The 21,932-nt window shown below is 43.9% G+C and overlaps 1 protein-coding gene across 1 annotated transcript in view; it reads right to left on the bottom strand.

Moving 5' to 3' along the window:
* Fndc1 (fibronectin type III domain containing 1) overlaps window positions 1-21,932 on the bottom strand; it is a 57,935-nt gene that overhangs the window by 11,428 nt on the left and 24,575 nt on the right. Inside the window, exons 6-13 of the mRNA XM_035439108.1 lie at window positions 20,906-21,013; window positions 17,648-17,836; window positions 13,648-16,101; window positions 11,743-11,843; window positions 9,486-9,597; window positions 8,085-8,558; window positions 2,580-2,648; window positions 767-910 (exon numbers count right to left, since the gene is read on the bottom strand). Coding sequence (XP_035294999.1) covers window positions 767-910; window positions 2,580-2,648; window positions 8,085-8,558; window positions 9,486-9,597; window positions 11,743-11,843; window positions 13,648-16,101; window positions 17,648-17,836; window positions 20,906-21,013 — 3,651 coding nt within the window. The remainder of the gene's footprint in view (window positions 1-766; window positions 911-2,579; window positions 2,649-8,084; window positions 8,559-9,485; window positions 9,598-11,742; window positions 11,844-13,647; window positions 16,102-17,647; window positions 17,837-20,905; window positions 21,014-21,932) is intronic.

Raw genomic sequence — 21,932 nt, 5'->3', positions numbered from 1 at the left:
AAAGAAGGCTTGGGAAGGGAATAGAGCATAGTTCAGCTGCATAGAATTTTCAATTGAAACTGTTTTAATCACTGAGAAAAAAAAGGGGGGGGAAATGAATTTCTAGAACCCGACTCTTTGAGGCTAATGAAGTCGGAGAAGATAACTGCAGAGAGCTTTGGTTCTGCAACATTGCCATGACTAGTGACAGCTTTTACCAAGCTGCCCTGTTCAGAATTTAGGAAACTGTGCAAGCCAAGGTCCAACCACCAAATGTCTGCAAAAGATTAACCACAGGACTGGGAAGATGGCTCAGTGGGTAAGAAGGCCTCCTTGCAAGCATGAGGACCTGTGTTTGCATCCCCCAAAGCCATGTAAAGAGCTTGGCATAGCTGGGCATTCTGTAACCCAGGTATTGGAGTCTGGAGACAGACAAATCCTGCAGCCTCCCTGGCCAGCCAGCTCTACTGAAATACCGAGCTTCTGATACACTGAGAGACAGGGGAACAAAGTAGAGAATGATGGAGGAAGACACCAGATGTCCTCTGGCCTCACACGGCGCACTTGCTGAAGTCCTCTGTTGAACACCAACAGTTCTCTGGCTAGTTCGGACTTTTGCAAATTAATGTGTATCTAACGTGGCTCACTCAATTGCTCCAAATGGAAATTTCACCCCAGAGAAGTGTTTTCTTAAAATGCACCACCTTAGCCAGACCAAGGCTCAGTTACACTGTCTTCAAAGGCAAAAACTAAAACCAACTTCTCTGATTAAGCATGTGACATTCACCGATAAATCGTTTCTTTCCAGCCAGATCAAATTCTTCCTCTGGGAAGGAGCTGACAGTGCCTTGCTCTGGGATGACTTTTGGTGTGGTAGCAGTGGTGGAGGGCATAATGGTGGTCGGTGGTCTCGTGGCCTCAAATCCATAATCTAGAAAAACAGAAAGTCTTTGTAATTGGGTGCTATCAAAAGGGGCACTGGATACTTAAGATTCAACTATAAACACACAAATACTCATACCCGCATACAGAAACACCCCACACACCATACCAGACTCACCCCCTACACAATAACCAACACACACACATACTTAATTATACTTATACACATGCATATATACATATCACACCATACGTGAACTATAACACACACACACACACACACACACACACACACACACACACACACAGATATACACACAACACATGCAAATATGCAGATGTTACATGCAGGCATCCACAACTATACCATATATCACGCACACCACACCCAGACATCCTTACACACAACACACACAGATACACTCACATACACACACATATCCCCCTCCTGCATACACACACACATGCTGAACAACTGCTATATGCAGCTGCATTATTAATAAAGAGAGAGAAAAACAAAGAAACACATATACCCACAAAAATGAAGTCTACGGAACAGAAAATGGGAGACCCTCAGAAATTTCCAGACCATGTTTGTGCCCAAAGTTAGTCCTTACTTGAATTTCTTTTCCTTTTTAAGCCATATAAGATCACACCAGGGTGAGAGAGATGTCTCAGTGGTTAAAAGCACTTATTGCTCAAGCAAGGGACCTGGATTCAGTTCCCAGCACCCACATCAGGCAGCTCACAACTGCCTATAACTCCAGCTTCAGGAGAACCAGCACCCTCTTCTGGCCTCCAGAGGCACTGCACTCATGTGGTATATATACACACGTTCAGACATGACACATACACCTAAAATTTAAAAAATGAAAAATCTTTTTTAAAAAATCTAGGTACAGACTTCTTTTTGGGAGGAGACTGGGATTAATGCCCTAAAAAGAACCAACCTTTTAATATTTAAGAGAGAAAATAAAACTGATCCCCTCCAATTGCTCAGAGATAGACTGTTTTTTCAAGGTACTGAGAAATATTTCTGGGCTTCCTAACACCTAAAGTTTCTCTTTAAGATCACTTAATTATGAATAAAAAAGCATCAAAGACAACATTATTCATTCACAGGATTATGGCTCGAGACACCTGACAGCAGCGGATAAGAGGAAGCATAGCATGAGCTTGGATGGCAAAGGTCCACACCAGGTGGGCACATCTCCAAGGTGAACTTCTCAACTGTAGAGGCAATTACAGAGGAGACAAGACAACCCCAGGGCCCTAAGGGTAAAGACCAAGAGCAGGTGCCACTTCTTAAGGGCTGCTGTAGCTGGGTCAGGGGCATTTTGCAATATTGATCTTAACCATTTGAAAAGTTTCTGTGATGAGAAATCAAAACATCTGTGTTATTTAGTTAGAAAAGGAAAGAGTGAGGAAGAACAGAGCCCAACTAAGAGGCTCCAAGCTAATTTAAACTGTGTGGTTTTGCCAATAGAGATGCTGGTAAGGGAAGTCTGGGCAGTGGCAGCACCAGGACACTTCAGCAGCAAGGGGATTGGAAGGGACTTGCTGTTTTCCTTTTGGTCAAATATGAATTTGAGAGTGACTCAGGGGAGGGGGTAGTTACCACCTGGTCCCTGAGAAAAATGCTTAAATCAAGCACTTAAAATGGAAATGGGATCTTGAGATCAGAAAACAAAATGTGTGTTTTGGGATCATCTCCATACCGCCGTCATACACGACATAGTCCTCTTCCATGGGTGCTGCTGTGTCAGTCTCCAGCCCTGAGAACTCATCTAGGGAGGAAGAGAGATGAGGACAGGTCATCACAGGCCCATGGCTCTTCCCAGTGCCATCTCAGAATCCTGGCGACTCATTTATCCTGAGTGGCTCCCAGAAATCAGCTGCTGATTCCAGTGTCTCCTCACTTTAGCACAGGGAGTATCAGCAGAGCCAGAGAACTCTCTGGACACAATGCCCCTTGAAAGGTGTGGCAGGACGACAGGAGGAAGAAGTGGTGGCTACCAGATGCTTCATGGGCTCTGGGTGTTCTCTGGGTGTGCTGTGTGAGTTATCTACACAGCACATCCTTTGGATAACGGTGTTTATCACACCCACTTCTCAGGCTCCACACTGAGGCTCTGAGAGGATATCTTGTGGCCCGAAGCTACAAGGTGGTGAACAGAGAACTTGAGCTTCTCTCTTTGCCTCAAAGACCACATACTTTATACTCCATCAAACTGCCTCTACTTTTTAGATGCTGAACTAGCCAATCCAACCGTCTCTAAACCTGTGTTGTTTGACTCAACATTTCTCAGTGAAATGAAAGGGGAACAAGTATATAAACTCCCATCTCCATGAAACTATATGCATCAATTTGGCATTTATTTTTAGCATTAGATCTAATTTACATAGCAATGTTTCATTATATAACATACAGTGCCAAGGTGAGCTCCCACAGTGAAGGGCAGGGGCAATCTGCTGTTGCCTGCTCATCTCTTCTGAACATAGCAGCAGGACACTCACAGCTACCCTCAGCTGCTCAAGACAGGCTCCAGCATCCTTGCACACCACCTAAGGGTGACAACCTGTACTGACAGTGACCCTAATAAGGCCAATTCCAGATCATCCACCCTTCAGGGACAGGATTATCATCTTGTGAAAAAAATCCCAAACATGGCTATTAATACATATCATTATTATATACTATGATCACCCAGAGCCTAGGGCAACCTCAATATGCCTGTATCTAAGATAGAATTATTTCTAAGTCAATTCAATCTTTTCCTGGGTTCACAATGCCTTAACTTTGGGTTTATCTTGCTGACACTGCTTGTTTTTCTTTCCTCTGAGTGTTTAGCTGTTTAGGAGCACAGTGTGACTTTCCTACCAATCATTTCCATTCTGTTCTCATTATGTCTCCAGGTTTCAAAAGAAATAAACAAAGATGCGCAGTTTTTCACTATCCCAGGACAGCATGAGCAGGGAGAAGCAGAGCTGTCTTTGTGGATTCCCGTGTCTATGGTCGCTCCTTCAGCGGCTGAAATAGCTGGTGCCTTGCAGGAGGTCACACATGCTAACTTAGATCACCCCTTGTGATGACCAACACAAGGCATCTGGCATAAGTGAACATCCCACCAAGTAATTTAACCCATCTCTAGAACCAAATAAAATCGATTGGTTTCTGAGTTACCACCATCTTCTCCCCAAGGAAATGTCTCTGCTGTGTGTAATGACTGCACATCCACATATGGTCAGAACTGATGACCACCTGACTGCCATGCAAGATCATCTATAGAACTCTGTAAAACTGGATGTCCTATAACCCAACCCAACCCCCCTCCCTCTGTCAAAAGTTTGATCTTCATATAAAAGCGGCTTCCAGTCATTGACATGTTGGTGTAGGCAAGGCTTTTCAATACCTCACCTGTGGTCATGTAAAAAGCAAGCAAGCAAACAAACAAACAAAAAATGAATGCATGATGTCTCCAAGGAATTAGGGCCTCAGCTCCAGAGACATTGACAGTTTTTTTTTTTTTTTAAGTTTGTTCTCCGTAGAAATTTAGAGAAAGGGAGAAAACACCAGCCGTGGGGACTTGGACACATTCTCACATGGTATGACGGGTTCACTGCAAGTGCATTTTGATTTTCTCTTGGTAATTTCTGCCAAAGGGTGAACGTGGAAGGCTGGAACTGTTTTCTATAATGATGAATGTGTTTCTCCAAAATGCAATGAGGTCACATTTCAAATTCTTGAATGTTCAGTTGGCTCAGGGCACTTCCAAATATATGCAATTGCACCCAATCTACTGCAGAAAGAGCCTGGAAAACAAAGATCACTGGCTTTTACTTCCCAGCTAGAAAACCCAGAATCCCTGTGTCTTAAGATATTTAGATGCCTAAAGACGATAACGTGGTACCCTGAAAAATCAGAGCCTACTATCTCTTGACTCTTCTGGTGTTCATTCTGAGCAGAGAAGTCAATTCTAGCTAAAAAAAATTAAAAATAAAACCCATTGCACTTGTGTGTGTGTGTGTGTGTACACACATGGATATGTATGTGTGTGCATGTGTGTATATATATTGATGTGTGTATGTCTGAATACATGTGTGTGTATGTGTGTGGATGGATGCACAATGGTGTGTGTGTGTAAAAAGAGAGGAACCAATTCAATAATATACAGGAAACAAGCATGTAATGCACATCTATGGCTTCGGGGAAGTACGGCATCCATAACAAATGAGGAAGTATCCACAAATAACAGAGTTGCTGGCATGACTGAATGGCCCAAGGTTATTCTTAGAATGTTTCTTGAGGAGGAGGCATGATTTAACCAAGCCAAGACTTGGATGTTTGAAAAGATGCTTTGAAAGCTGGAGAGCTAAAACAAAACACCAGGACTTTATAGAAGGAATGGAACGTCCAGTGGTCATCTGAAGCGGGGTGAGGAGAGGGGTTTGGAAAAGCTCCTCACTGGTATTCTTCACTACCACCAGTGCAGGTTCCAAGTCATAACCACAGCAGCAGTAAACACTCAGGTACTTGGGCTTGGGAGTACAGCAGCCAGGATGGTGTCTGGCTGATTTTAGCTGTGTAAAGAGGGAACCACAGTGTATGCACAAGGAGTGCACGTTCAAAATGGAACACTACTTAGCACGACAAAGAAGGTGGTGTGAAGGGAGCATGACCCTGAAAGGCAAAGCCAGGGCATTGGTGAGGCCCAGGTGTTCCAGTGGCTTTTGTCGGGGAGCCAAGGAACAGACCTTCTTCCTCTGGTGCTGGGGCCTGACTGGGACCACCTCTGCTCCAAGTGTCATTACAATGATTACAGCACATTCACAATTGAGATCATTACAGGTGCTCAGTCAACAAAGAAAGTGTGTGTTATGTAGTTGGTGAGCAGGCTTTCTAGAGCAATCTGACTCTGCTATTTTCAAATCTCCAGCCATCTTTGGAACTAAATTCCTCCACAAGAGGCAAGCAAGCATTGTGACTGGCTTGTGGGCATTTTTGATAACATCTTTCTAAACCAGAAACCAGTGGACAGAAAGCCTTTGGAGTCCACTGTAAGTAACTCAGGAAGTAATAACCTGTGAGTGCTAGGTCAGTGGACCAGCTTAGTAACACAGAACAAAAGCAACTCTAGGACATGAGATAGAGGGAAAAAATAAAAAGAATAACAATAAGGGAGAGGACTCGAGGGGTGATGAACATGCCTGTGGTCTTGATGACCCGATGTGTGCACAAGCCTTCTCACCCAAACTCCTCAGACGGCGATAACATGCACGGCTCTTTATATGCCAACCACACCTCAGTGAGAGGGCTTTAAACTACGATATTAAGTAACTACGATTATAATAAAAGCAGGGAAGAGAACCTTCAAGTTCTAGAAACAGCTGATATAGAATGCAGAGTTCACTGGAGGGTTTTGAAAATAAGGCACAGTCCATAAAAAATGGCAAGGAGACACGCCACTCTCGCCGAATTTAACTTTTTTTTTCATCAGACTTTGTGTTTATTTGTAGTTGATTTTAAAATGCTGCCTAGAGGTCCATTAGCCTTTGGGTTGAGCCAAAGAGTTAGAAGAGGGGTTGCAAGTGACATGAGCACTGTGCATTGTGACTGGCAAAGAAAAGCGTGAACACAAATGCTAAGAAAATCTACTGGATTTTACGTCAAATTAAAGTCTGGAATAGAACAATGTAAATGGAATAACATGCTACAGGGCTTTTAAGATGCAGACAAAGTAAAAATGCAAACCAGCAGTGATGAAAGCCAAATCCTAGGCAATCATTCCTTTGTTTACAACCCTAATTAATTACTAAGCAATTTATCTATAGTTACAGTACTACTTTCAGAAACAAACATATTGATGTATGCAGAAGGAAGAAGTTACTTTAATACTAAAATGTTAAAAGCAAATCCAGGGACCAAGTGACAGTTCAGCAGGTTAAGTCACTTGCGCTGAAGCCTGATGACCTGAGTCCCCTCTCTGGAGCACACATGGTGAAGGAGAGAACTGACTCTCACAAGTTGTCTTCTGACCTCCACATACAAACTATGGTACACGCGTACCCAACACCACCACCCCACATAAATAAGTAAGTAAGTAAAGAAATGTTTTTTAAAAAAGGAAATTCAGATTTGTACTCACCAAGGGAATGTTACAAGGGTTCTCTTCCCAGGGGCTCTCTCCCCTGGTTTGCGTTTCTTTGCTCTCCACTGTGGACTTTGAAGATGTGTCCCGTTTTCCCATTAATTTTACACCTTTCTGTGCAAACAATGCTCTGGAAGTGGATCCTCAATCTTAACACGGTGTCCATGCTCAGGTTCCTCGGGGCTCATCAAGGGCAGCAACGCTCTGTGAGAATTCCTGGCTGGCAAATGTGTCCTAGGAGGAAGGGTCTTCACTGCCTTAGACTAAAAAAAGATCCAGGCTTTAAAGCCTAAATGTGTCATTCCGACCCAAGGGAAGAGCGTGTATCTGTCCCCTCTGCGTCAGAGGAGAGCTTCATCCAGGATAATCTGAACAGAAGCCTGAGAAGAGAGCTCTTCCACCATGACCTGGACCTTCTTGGTTTCCGTTCTTCAGTGGAAAGACAGGCAGATGTCAGTAGTGACTGGAGAGCCCAGATCAGCCATGGCAAAGCAGAAATGGTGTGTTCTTCAGATGGAAACCCCATACTCTCAGGAGAAGCCTCCTCCTTTGACATGGGCATTCTCCAAAAGGAAGGCTGATCACCAGGCTTTGATGCTCGGTGAATTGCTGGCTTTCTTGACAACCTACCAATATGTCTCCCCCACCTCTCTCTCTCTCTCTCTCTCTCTCTCTCTCTCTCTCTCTCTCTCTCTCTCTCTCTCTCTCTCACACACACACACACACACACACACACACACACACACACACACACCAACTCACAGTAGAAAGCACCTAGGGAAACACAGCCCAAACCAATAATACTAAGTTTCAGTTGTTAGGTAAACAAAAGACACCTTGAACTTTTAGATGAACAACAAATGTATATATGCACACACCTACACCGTATATGCATCTCACACTGTATTTCTTAGTTACGGAACCTGACAACCTTGACTGTATCCCAAGATTCCTCTGCCTGACTGCCATTCTGCCCTGCCCAGCACTCACCCCATTTGTCAAGCTCTGAGACCCGCCTCTGACTTGCAGTGTACTAGTCAAGTAAGCTGTCTACATTAGAACAAAGCTGGTTACCTTCCTCAGGGTAGCACTCTGGGATCCCATTTGAGCCCATTATAAGGTTGCCGGCTTCATCCTGATGTTCCAGGGTCCCTGGGGGACAGGTAGGAGAGGGGGTGGTAGGTTCCGGGGTGGTGGTAGTGGTAGTTGTCCTCCGGGTAGCTCGGGTTGTAGTTGTGGGACGCCTGGTGGTGGTTGTGCGGCGGGTGGTGGTGGTGGTGGTCCGGCGGGTGGTGGTGGTCCGGCGAGTGGTAGTGGTTTGGGGTTGAAGGGTGGTGGTGGTGGTAGGCACAGTGGATGTTGTTGTGGTTGGTGGCATGGTTGTGGTAGGAAGATGAGTGGTTGTTTTGATGACCTCCAAACCCACCAAGGGCTTCCCTCCAAGACTCAAGATGGGTTTATCCTGGGCACTGGCCAGAGGTTTGCCATGTCTCCCCTGCCCAAAGAGGGGGAGGCCATCGGGACTCACCATAGGAGTTCCTCCCAGATCTGAAATAAAATCAAGCAAGAGATACACAACAAGGTGAACCGATCTAGGGACAAAAAACACAATGAGAAAGTGCCTTCTCAAGGCTTATGTATGCCTATGCATTACCAGCAAAAGGCAGAGGAGCAGCGGTGTATGTCTGAGGTGGTGATATCTGGTGCTATCCAGAGAGATAGGCTTAGGAGACTGTCCATCACACCCACTATAGAACTATATAAACTCCTAAAGCAGTGTGCACCATTACCAGAGAAAGCTGTGTCTGCTAAGAGAAGTGGTCCTTTGCTCTTTATTTCTACTCCTAGGGGAGGAAACATGTCAGGTTGGGCCAGCGGCCGCAAACATTTCCACTAAAGTCCAGAGAGTAAGTATTTTAAACTTTGCAGGCCAGATGGAGCTATTCAACTCAGCCCTTGTAGTGCAAAACACACAGCAGACAATGCATAAACAACACATACGTCATGGGGCAGATGACACATAAGTGAGTGGTCCTGTATTCCAATGAAGCTTTTGCATATAGACAAGGAAACGTGAATTTCATAAAATTTCATATTTTCTTAACCATATGTCACAAGACATTTTTCTTTGGGAGAAAGGGGAAGAATCATTTCAAAATGTAAGAACTGCTCTCACAGCCTTCCAAATCAGGCAGTCCAGGGGTTGGTCTGTGGGCTATATTTTTCTGACCTGAGCTCTAACTAGCTAAGTTCAAGAACAAACTACAGGACATTTCCAGAGGGGGAGTGGGAAGAAATAACAGTAACTAAAACCATAAGGAAAATGCTGTGTTCTGGCGCCATTTGAGGGCCTTCTTCCCACATAGCTAAGAGTGACAAGACCATGGGCAACCATTAGAAACAAGGAGTGTGGTGAAGACCACAGCTATCCCACAGCGCCCTCAGCTTTTGTTCCTACGAGTCAGTCTCACTCACCCACAATGGTGCGACCATCTCCCCCGAGTCTCACCCGGAGAGGATTGCCATGTGAGTCTTGGAGATATCTCCCTTCAGCATTGAAGACCAACCCACGATCCAGGTCCACAACCTAAACCAAGACAACACAGATGGAAAGAGGTACTGGGGACCCCCAAATGTTCACATCTCCAACTAGGTGTACAGACATGTGAGCATCCATAGACCACTATCATTTGCAAAGTTGGCAAAATCAGGTGCAATTATAACTTGTATTGTATTGCTTGCCTTGCATCACTGCTTACCTACACGATACATAAACTGTTTTGCTTCCCAAGTATGCAAAAGACATTCCAAGTACCTATTTTTAACCATGTGGTACATTGCAAACAGGAACGAACCTCAGGGTCCACCAACTCATGGAAGAGCTTAAATAAAGGCCCATCAGCAGCCAGGAGAGGAATGTGAGAGTCATGTATACACTGACCTAACTTTATGCACACCCAGGTAACAGGACTGATTATTCTGCAAAGAAACCAATGTGCTTTATATATAAGCTTGAAAATGTCAAAGACATGTGTTCTGGAAGAATATCTACCAAGATGTCCCCAAGGGGTCACTTCTGGGAAGCAGTTTGGAGTTAAGAATGTTTCCTTTTCTTGTATTTAATGATTGAATGAACAGATATCACCAGTTGCTTAAACATATGAAATGTTTTCATTGTGCTACTTATGTTTAAAATAAGGTAAAATTTTGGTTATTGAACTAAAAATATTTAATTTATAGAAATACTATAAAATATAGAATAAATACAGGAATTTCTTATTCTAAGAAATGATAAATCTTGCAAATGTATTATTTTCCCTCTAAGGAAGAATGTCATGCTCTTCACTGATAGTCCCTTAAGTGTGGTCCTGGACCAGCAGCATCCTCATCTGTTAGTGACTCTTCAGATGCACAATGACCTGGCAGGGCCACAGTGATCCCATTCTGGAAAAGCATCTGAAACCCATCTCTATGTAACCACGATGCAAGAAATGTCCTGCCCTGACAGTAAAAATGAGACGTTTATTGTAGATCCTACTTTCCAAGTCAGCTCTGATGGCCTCTCAGTCTTAGCTAGGATGGAGTGTAGTCTCAAGACCTTTTCAGTTCACAAGTATTTATAAGGCAATTCTGTTCTGATTGGCATGGCTTTCATCTTTAGTGCATCTCTGATGAAATTTTCAAAAACTCTCAGTATATTTTTTTAAACCTTTTCATTATAAAGATTGGTAATTCCACAGTGAGATTTTTTTATTCTTTCAAAGAATATTTTCAGTCCTTGAATATTGTTTTCTATTCACTGTACTCAACCCACAAAAATCCCCTAAACATTTATCTTAGCCCCAGGCAGGAGTTTAGCGTATTGGTCTAAACAAAAAGCACTATCACATATTTTCAATTTCAGTCAGACAAAGATCAGATCCAAGGGATTAACTGATAAAACTGTCTATTGGTTTAGAGATTTTTGTTTGGATTTAGTATTTCTTTTACAAAAGATTTGAGACAACTAACAATACATGGTAATATCTAATTATATACTAAGCAGAAAAAAAATACAGGGAGGAACATAGGAAAAGCCATTTTTAGACTCTAGGTAAGTGCTGCGGTGGAACCACGAATTTCTCATATCTTCCTGACAATCAAAAAAGATTGACATCCTCACACAGTGAGGTTTTCCAAGGCCAAGCCTCACTGATCAACAAAGACTTTCCAGACATTGAAAGCAATTATATTTAAGGTAGTTAAAACTAAAGATGAAAAAGAAAAAAAGAGAAAGTTTCTAATGTGAGTGGCTATCATATTTCCTGAACACGAGACATATCCTCAATTTACCAATGACTTTTCCTTTCTTAAGCTGTTAAATTCTTAGGTAGACAGGATGGGGCACCTCTACAACCCCATTGCAAGAGAGTCTATGGAGCAGGAGGAGCTCAAGTTTGAGGCCCAGCTGGAGTACACAGAAAATTTATCAGTAAGAGAGGGGAAGGAATGGGAGAGAAGGAGAAGGGAGAGGGAAGAAGAGAAGAGGGGAAGGGAAGAGAGAAAAGGAGAGGTGAGGAGAGGGGAGAGGAGGAGAGGGAAGAAGAGGAGGGGAAGAGGAAGAGAGATGAGAGGAGGGGGAGGGGAGGGAAAGGAAGGGGCAGACCGCTTGGTTTATTGGCACACAGTATCAATGGTTTTCTCTTCCCGACAGCATGGGAACACCTTGTGTGTGTAAAGAAGTTTACCTTACCCACTTTGTTCCTTGAGGACCATTGATGACTCTCTGTCCGTTCGGTTTTCCAATACCACCAGGAGGTATGTGCTCTTCTATATTTGGTCTTCCATTATAGCCTACACAGCAGGGAAAAGAAAGAAAAAGTTCCTAGTAAATTCAACCTTCCTAGACCATTGACTTCATCAAACTGTAAGTGCACACACATCACCTCCAACAAATACAAAACAAAAACAAATTCCAACCAAAAGCATCTGTGTTTTAGCTAATCAGATGTTGGCTACAGAAGGACAGTCAAGTGACAGTCTGACAATGCTGGGGACTGAGAATGTGTCTCAGAAGTACCTTAGTAGTTCTAGTTTCATTTTCAGCTGGAATAATGGAGATGATGTCTAAAGAGTTTTAAATGCCATCAAACAGGACAGCTATTTCCAGCTGACTCATGTCCCAGGGGTCAGTCGTCATGCGGTATTGTCCCAGCATGCTGCTCTCTGCAGTACAGCTTAAGAAGTACTTACTAAGTTGTTTCCAGACAACTCTAGGGGATAGGTGGCCTTTATTCTCAACTGAGAGCCTCTGTGGCCCAGCCTGACTTCAGAAGAGGTGTCATGGCTTCTGACAATGCTGCTGGTCAGAATTACTTCATGCCTTCCCTTGTATAACAAGCTTGTCCAGTTACATTGGGTTCTATTACATGCATTGGTAAACTCTACATCTATTAATATGGTTGTCACTTAAAACAGTCATAGTAGAAAAACTATACCCATATGGGAAAACACATCAAGCAAATTAACATGCTGCCAGGTATGGTGACTCTTGCCTGCAAGCTCAGCACTCAGGGAGCTAAAACAAGAGAAATGCTATAAGTTTTGAAGGCAACTTCAGCTATTCAGTAAGTGCCAGGCCAGTCTGGACTACAGAGTGAGGCACTGCCTCAAGCAAATGAATTAATGAATCAATAAATAATACCACCAGATTCTAACACATTTGCTAAAGATGTTCTAAGAAACTCCAGGTACACGTGAGAGAAGTACAAGGTTCAACTGAATGCAAATTTATCATAAATGCCTTGGACCCTGCCCTGCTGGTTCACATGGACCCTAGTTCATAGCTGTTTACATTCCATTGTCTGTTACACAATTCAGGGCATATGTTAGCCTGATGCAACTCTGTGATGGCTTTACATGTACTTTCTACATGTTGTAGATAGCATTTGGTGAAACAAATGTCTAAGCAATTCCTACATAAGACATTTGAAATTGAGCTAGGGTTTATCTGGTTGAGTTTTATATGCAAAGGATAAGGATGAAACAAGCAGAAGACAAGCCAGTACACACACACACACACACACACACACACACACACACACACACACACACAATACATACATATACACCACATACACACACATATATACACACATACATACATACACATATACATACATATACACACATATATACAAACACACACATACATATATACACACATACACACAAACACACATATACATGCATATAAGCACATGCATACACACAAACATATATACACACATATTACTGTTGGTTCCTTAAATATGTTCTGCCAAGTGAATAACTGAAAATAACACCTGGCTAATACACATTTTCACAGATGAAGGGGCAGTTTGGAGAGTGACAGGATACTGGGCTTCATGTTAGGAGCCCAACTGCCACTCAGACATCTCCGGTCAAACCCATTTAAAAGCCAAGACCGCAGTGCAAACCAATTCCCTCCCCCAATACACAACTGAACAAAGACGTGGGAGCGATGCCTGCTTGGTTATTGTGGATGCTTAGTAATACAAAATAAGCTTTAAAACAGACAAAAACCCACCTTCAACCAATAAGCACATTTTAGAAAGAAATGGAAAAGATTCGGTGACTATAGCTGAGAACAAGTTACCTTGTGCAAGCACGGGTCTCGAGGGGGGCTGGCGCGAGACCGGGGTCCGGAATCTCCGCTGCATCCGCTGGCGCAAGGAAAGCATGGGAGTTGTGGAGGAGTAGCTGGGAGGGGCGCGGGTGGTATACCTTGGCCAGGAGTGGGTGCTGGAGGCGGGACTTGCAGTGGCAGGGTTTCGAGACTGGTACTGGGGAGGTGGGTGTGAGGCTACTAAACGACTTCCTGGGGGTCGCCTTCCAGGAATGGTATTCTCTTCCTGCACAAGGCTCCCTCCTTGGGGAGCCAGCCCAGTGGCAGCCCTGTCCTTCTCAAAGTTTCTGTCTGCATACTTGTTATTCCTGTGGGGGGAGGAAGAAGGCCACTTTGAAACTGAGGTAGTCAGAGCATCTTCCTTGCCTTTTACAATTCCTTCCTTTTCTTCTTCCTCTTCCTCCTCCTCCTCAATGAAGACTGACTGCTGAGATTCAGGCAGTAGGGGACCCTTAGAAGGTGAGATCTTTTTCACTGGTGTGGCCTGGACCCCAGCCCTGCTGGAAACCTGGGCCCGGTGATAGGGGCTGCCAGGCCGGCTGGGTCTCACATGGCTGGGCTGAGGACTGCTATCACTGTTCCCTGGCTGGGAGCCGGCCTGACGATGTCTGAACGTGGAAGGACGGGCATCCTTGGCACGAACAGAGTGAGCCAGAGCCGGGACAACCGGGGCCTCTATTTCGGTGCTGTTGTCCTCATAGCTGCTCTGGGAATCCTCATCCTGACTCTGGGAAGCCGAGGGGAGCATCCCACGCGAGTTGAGTGTGTGTGAGCGGTCACGCCCTGTGTGATCAGGCATCAGCTTGGGCTGGGAAAGTGACCTGTCACTATCCTTACTCTGAGAACTAGAAATCTCTGAGCTACGGCTAGGTGCCAGTCTTCTGGGAACAGTGGATCCAGGGAAGGGCTGCGATCTCGATGCTGGAAGCCGAGCAGGGGGCAACTGGCGGCTGGTAGATCCTGGGGATGTTCGGCGAGCATCCTCATGGGTACTCTGTTGCAAGTCCTGTGCCTTGGAGGACAGAGGGGATTTGCCCCCAGGATGTACATCTGCTCCAGCAGTTTTGGGGTTTTCTGGGATGGGCTCCTTCCTGTACAAGCTGGCTCCTCTCTGGGGGCCTCTTCTTAGGGTGTCCCAGCCCCCAGAGGCTGGATGCCTGGAGGAGGAAGGTGAACGATCATTGACCACAGTGGCTGGAAGCGGCTCTTCATCCTCCCCACCTCCGTAGACATCCGGGCTAGGCCTGGTGTGGGATGTGGGCTGTGAAGGAGCCCTGGTAAGGACTTTTGAAGCTGAAGTAGACTGAGGAGACACAGAGGGATGCAGCCTTAGTCCCCGGAATCTGGGGAATCTGTTTGGATTTCTGCTGTGGGTAGCGAAGGGCTTATTCCGTGTCAAGCTGAAGTGTCCCAAGGCAGGCCGGGTCTGTTGGGTCTGAGCAGTGGCCTCAGCCTGCCTTCTGGTGTCTCCTGCATCTCGGTCACCATCTCCCCAACCATCAGAAGTGTCCTCCTCCTCAGAGCCTTCTGTCTGAGAAAAGGGGTGAGAAGAGCCAGAGGGTGACACGGCAGTCCGGGAAGGCGTGTGGGAACCAGAGGCAGGGGCATCCTGGCGGTCCTTCAGGCCCCTAGAAAGCTGGGATCTGGAGTGTGGTCGGGAGGACCCTCTGTGCAGTGGGAAATGCCCTGAGGGTTGGGCTGCGGCACTGGAATCTTCCTCACTGGTGGAGGAATGGGAATTTCGCGATGCAGATGACTCTGCTTTTGCACCTGGGAGCATGCGACTTTTGTCCCTGAGCATGTTAGAAGCCACATGGCGGCTAGGGGTCGGGGTGGGCTTAGACCCGACTGGATTATTAGGTGACTGGGAAGAAGCAGCTTTAGGATCAGGTGAGCCTTCTTGATCATGTTCATTTTGGCTCACAGAGTCATTGTCTGTGATGGGGTGGGTAGAAGAGGCCGTCACTGAAGGCTCAGCCCCTGACCGAGGATAGGGAACCAGTGAGGGGCCACCCCTATCCATCCCTTCCTTGCGGGGCAGCACTGGCAGGCCAGCCCTTGCTGGAGTCCTGCCGGGAGCTAGAACCCGATGACCAGGTCTACTTGGTATCCTCAGGGGTCGTCTCTGGTCTAGGGTCTCCGACTGTGCTGGACGAGGATCTTCAAGAGAATCCAGTTCCTCTTCACCAGTGACTTCCTGAGGATCCAGCGCTCCCATTTTAGAGTGAAGATGGGTTTTCCTGGGAGGCCCGCCATTAGCCAGGATTTTGTTCTTTAAATCAAGGAGGACATCCTTGGCATTTTTGGCTGGGGGAGTGTGTTCTGAAGAAGTGGCGGCTTTGGGAGCCGGGGATGAAGGCTGAGATTGCTCCGGTTTCCAGCTGTTTCCCCCATTCTGGTGTGCACTGGCCTCCGTGGAACTGGCTGGAACAGATTTTTAAGGGTGTCAGAGGAGGTTTAGGAGTCACCACCATCCTGTGTGGAGGAGTTCCAAATGTCTCACTGTAATTGATCACTTCTAATCTCTTACAACACTAAACATGCACATCCCAGCTAGAACATTCTTTTTGTTGTCGTTCTATTTTACTTTACACAGCAGAGTTTTAGAACCTATGTGTGGACTGAATCAGGGCATGCAACAATTTATCATTTGAAGAAATTCTGGGATGAGTGCTTAGATGTATAGTCAGCCCTCTGCATCCATGGAGCCTGCAGCCTCAGATTCGGCCAATCTTGCCTCAAAAATGTTTGTGGAAAAAAATGTGTCTGTACTGATCAGGTATAGATTCATTTTTCCCCTAAATAACGTGTGTTCACACAGCATTTCCACTAAATTGTAGTGTGAGTAAGCTAGGGGGAAATGTGTGTGCAGGTTCTGTGCAAAGACTTCCATTTCAGAAAAAGGGCTTAATGTCTGCAGAGTTGGTATCATTGGGGGTGTTGGAACCCAACCCAGAATACTGAGGGATGACTATGAGTCACTGGTTTTTGTAAGTGCAAGATCTGAAGTAGGACTTTCTTAAGCTAATCATTAGTGTGTTACCAATGTAGCATAGCTGTTCTTAATGTCAAGTGACCTACACTCAGTTACAGTGGAATGATATATGCAAGTTGCAAATGACTGGAGTGAGCACTAAGCTTGTTCACTCCAAAGCACCAAAGGGGACCCCTGCTTCCCCTCAGCACATTTTCCCTTGCTCCCTCTCTGACTTAAAGTTTCTTTCATAACAGGTGAAGTTGTATCCCTCAAATAAGGCTTAAACTTATAAGACAAAAATAGTATCTTAAACATGTCCTATGATTCATTCTGTGTTGACAGAAGAACTGAGGGAAGGGAGGTTGTATTGGAAATGAATTTATATACCAACAGGGGACCTAGAGGGGACAAACTTTTTCTCAGTGTCTCCCAGCATGAAACTGTGGGCCTTCACAGTGTACAGTGGAGAGAGCTGTACATTGTCCAGAATAAATGTCAAGAAGCAACAAAGTAATCATGGTCCACAAACAGTCCACCCCATCTCCGGATCTTTGTGAACTTGTTGCTTCTAATACTGATCAGACAAACCAGGCAACTGAAAGTCTTCTGAGAAATGCTGCACCCCAAAATAGAGGACAAAGCAAACACTTTAATCCTTCCAGCAGAAGGCTAATAATTAAAATACCAGATTAAGTTTACAAACATGTTATTTCCATCCCAATATAAGCCCCAATACTAATACTAAAGTAATCATATGACTAATATATTGATAATACTATAAATAAATTATTAGTATCAGTAGTAACATTTTAGCCTTTGGAAAGATATATTTCAAAGGGGACTACAAAATATTTTAGAAACAGCTGTGCAGACAGACAACCCTGAAAAAAAATCGACTGAACATCTCTAAACCCAAAAGCATGATTCAAAGTAACACAAAACAAAAGGCAGGAATGAAAGGAGAGAGGAAAAGCGCAAACACACAATGCTTACTTGTTGGTATAGTGACAATGAAGGCTTTGGAGTGCGGCCCCGGGCCTCTCCTGTTTGTGGCCCGGATTTTGAACAGATAGCGTTCCCCAGGCTGCAGACCGTCCACCATGGCAGAAGTAGTGTGTCCAGAGAAGGTGAGGGACTTTGCTCCAAATGGCTTGAGAGCCGGGGCATATGAAAGAATGTATTCTGAAATGATTTGGCAGACGGTTGGAAGGAAGAAAATGAAAACAGTCCTGTAACCAGCAGACAGACCGAGTGGGCAGAATGGATTAGAACACACATTGCTGAAGCTAACATCCTGGCATTGCACACCTGGTCAACAGTTGCAGCAGAAGGATGGGGTGCAAGGGAAGCTCACACTCATTAAAGCCCTAGGAAGTTGCAAGCAGGCAACTTGCTATTTTAAGAAATGAAGCACACGGTTCTTTATACACTTGATCATATATATATATATATATATATATATATATATATATATATAGTTTAGGGAGGTTCTGTCTATTTATAAACTTTCTATACTGGAGTTAACATACCCCAATGTAAGAAACCAAGGGGCCCCCAAAGTGCCAACTCCCAGAAACTGATTCTGAGTAACTGCTCACCTCAAATCTCATTTACCAAGTGGAGTGACTTTGAGTACATTAACTCAGAAAAATGCCATATTTGGCATAAACCTTCCCTCTTATAAGAATTATAAAAGTTCTTATTCACTCCATGCTGCTGAGACTATTTCATAGTATTTAAAACTGTGAGGAAAAAGTCAGTCATGGAGCTGTGTAGTCCCTAATGTTTCCATTTCTATTGGCTTGTCTATAGGCACAGAATGCCTTTGGAGTTTGAAAAACATGGATGGTCCAGCATAAGGGACTGTTTCTTTTACTACATGTGAATTTTGCTTGTATTTATTCATATTTTTAAACTTGTTCTTTATTTTGTATTTTTGAAATTTAAAATATACCCTTCCCTCCTACCCTTCCCAAGTGGCCAGCCCTGAAATCGTGTACATACATATAACATTAGATAGGCTGAGAAGTTTGTATCTATATATTTTGAAATATGTATATATATATATATATATATATATACATATATATATGCAACAATAAAGGCAACAGCATATTTCACAGTATAATTTTAATGTTCAACAAAGAATTATCCTTGCCTATTCTCTCAGTGATTTAAAATTCAAATACCTTACATGAGAATCACCTCAGAAAAATAATGCGAATCACAGGAAAATCAAGCAATTACTTGAGTGTGGGGGAATCTTGACCTTTCTGTAAGGTTTGAGCTTTAAAAAAATAAAGAAGTCTTTCAACCAGGAATATCTTTGCACTGTCTGTCAGGGGAAACACAGCATTCTTTTCTCAAGAACTAGGCATTTGTAGTGACAAAGAGTGAGATATAGGAGAGCCCCATGATACAAAACCTCATAACTGTGATTCATTAGTGGATTAAGTACATCTAGAAAAACGCTTAACCATGTCAGAATGTGTACTGTCTTACTATGCTTTATGTTTCCCAGACACAGAAAATGCCCCCCAATTAATTATGAATTTGAATCTCACAATTATACCATCATGGAAACTAAAACAGGGCTAAGAAACACAAATCTTCCATCTTTAAGAACTCAGTAGCTATCATTTTTGGCAAGATTTTGCTGGCGACAGGTGACTTCCTTCGCCATTAGTTTCGATACACACTAAGACGTGAGACAGAAAAAGCATGACTCAGGGTTACAAAAATAAATCCACTAGATGGGCAGTAACTGCTGTTGTCAAAAACTGAACATCTAATCAGCCGAAAAGGTGACTTTACTTCCTTTTGAAAGGCCTGTTCTAGCATTGCAGTCCTTATAGACAGGGGGTCGGGGCTTATGGCTTCCTAAAAATCACCACTTAAAGGGACCAGCTAAATATGTGTTCTCTCTATTTGTTCCTGTGGGGGATAGGGACAAACTAAAAGAAGAATAAAATGTCATTCTTTCTAAAAGGTGAAAAGGAGATAAGTATAGAAAAATGTCATGCTAGTTATCTTCCTCGAGCCCCATTGTCCTATAAAAAGGCACACTGCTTGTAAGCCAAGTCATCTTATGATTGAATGGGGAAAAAATGAACTGTTCAATAGTTTCCATGAGGAAATTCTCAAAGGAGACTAGTCATGGTTTTCAGTGTTTCTCTAAACCTGAACAAACTGCTCAGAGCTTTTGGGTGTATCAGAACTAAATTTGCCTCTCCCAAATCTAATGTTTGATTGTAATTGGCTCCCATAATCTCATAGGGAGTGGCACTATTAGGAGGTGGCACTATTGTGGGAGTAGGTGTGGCCTTGTTGGAAGAAGTGTGTCACTATGGTGGCAGGCTTTGAGATCTTCTATACCCAAGATACTGTCCAGTGTCTTAGTTCACTTCCTGTTGCCTGCACAAGATGTAGAGCTCTCAGCTCCATGTCTGCCTCCTTGTCCCACCATGAAGATAACGGACTGAACCTCTGAAACTGTAAGCCAGCCCCAAACAAATGTTTCCTTTATAAGAGTTGCCAAGGTCATGATATCTCTTCACAGCAACAGAAACCCTAACTAAGCCACCTAGTAATGATAAAAAAGATTCCTTTCACTAAACAAAGATTCCATCTTTCCTATTATGAGGCAAAATCCAATGTGAGTCTTTAAAATGTCTCTGGATTTCTGAAACTTTTACACTGTAATGAAAAGATGTCTGCGTTTCCTTAACAGTCCCAACAGACTACTTTAAAACTTCACTAGCTGTACATATCTCATTCTATTTTTATTCTTTTAAAACACCAATAATCTTTTTCTCTATTTTTTAAAAATCCTTTCCTTGACCCAAATAAATCAATACAGACTGAAATTTAGGGAACAAATCCACTTACTGGAAGTCATGACTTAAGGTTTTCAGCCCCATTAAAACAATTTATGATCTCATTAAAGATCTTTATGGTTTCAGTACACCCCTGGGTCTCTCAGGCATGATGGAAAACTCTAGATTTAGCACAGGGTGTAAAGGTTATGACAGCACGTACTATAGACAAAAACATCTCCAGCGTGGCTATCCTGAAATGCCTCCCTACCGGAAGATGAGAAGACTAACTGACAGGTGATGACGTACACCTGTACGAAGCCTCCAAGTCCCCCTGGTTAGCACCTCACTAGACATGTTGTTTGCCTAGTTTTCTGTCAGTCACCACAGGAGCTTTGCTCAGAAAGGCCACTCAGAGCCAGGAGGAGACACTTACCTTTAACTTTCCCCTCAGTCTCTGGCAGTGCGTCCCAGGACACAGTAACAGCTGTGGGCTTGCCGCTGACTGGCCAGACATTCAGGTTCTCAGGGGCTATGGTGGGAGCTAGAAGATGATGACAAGAAATCAAACATTTCACAAGGCTCTCATGGACCTTCTGAATGGAAGTAGGGACAGGCCCCTCCCGCTCTACTTACTGAAGAGATAGTGTGTTCACAATTGATGACACACAAGAGATGATTCTACACTAGCTTTTCGTAAAGTGACTTAATGTCACTTCCACAAACTCATGCAGTGAGTTTAGAGACATCTAGATACAGGCTTTTAGGAATTTCAATTTTCTCTTCTGGATCAATATTACAGCATTAGAAATTAAAAACCTGCAACATCCTTTTGGTACAACTTTTGTTTTTCTGACAGGGACTCATTACGTTGCCCTGGCTGGCCTGGAACTTGTTATGTAGACCAGGCTAGCCTTGGATTCACATAGAATCACCTGCTTCTACATCCCAAGTGCTAGGATAAAATCCATGCCACCATATCCAGCCTAGTATACCCTTTAAAGACGTAGTTCTAGCTGTTGTTGAACTATAGCCTTAGCTATAGAAAAGATTTTTCCCCAAACTCAAATATAACCCAGGGACATCAGTGGCCACAACAGCAACTTATATGTGCTACACACTGGAGCTTGGTAGGTTCAACATGCCAGAAGAACATTTTGGTGGAAATCAGCTATCAGAGTATAAAGCATGGACCCAACAAAACTGTTCCTTAACCTCTTTCACCTCTCTCTCTCTCTCTCTCTCTCTCTCTCTCTCTCTCTCTCTCTCTCTCAATTTAATAGTTCTAAACCCAAACTCTAAATTGAATTCTAACTATACATACAAACTCTACTAGGAAGATTTATAGTTATTGAGACTTAAAAGCTGCCGGTGCTGCCCTGTGTCACTGATGACTTCTTGAACTGTGCTAGGTCTCAGTTCAGGAGTGACCCTCGGTTGAAATGCCAAGGCCATTTCAGATA

The sequence above is a fragment of the Cricetulus griseus genome, chromosome 2 (genome assembly GCF_003668045.3).
Source record: "Cricetulus griseus strain 17A/GY chromosome 2, alternate assembly CriGri-PICRH-1.0, whole genome shotgun sequence".
NCBI classification, from domain to species: Eukaryota; Metazoa; Chordata; class Mammalia; order Rodentia; family Cricetidae; genus Cricetulus; species Cricetulus griseus.
Note: the sequence above shows the minus strand (reverse complement) of the source record. Positions and strands in the feature narration are given on the sequence as shown.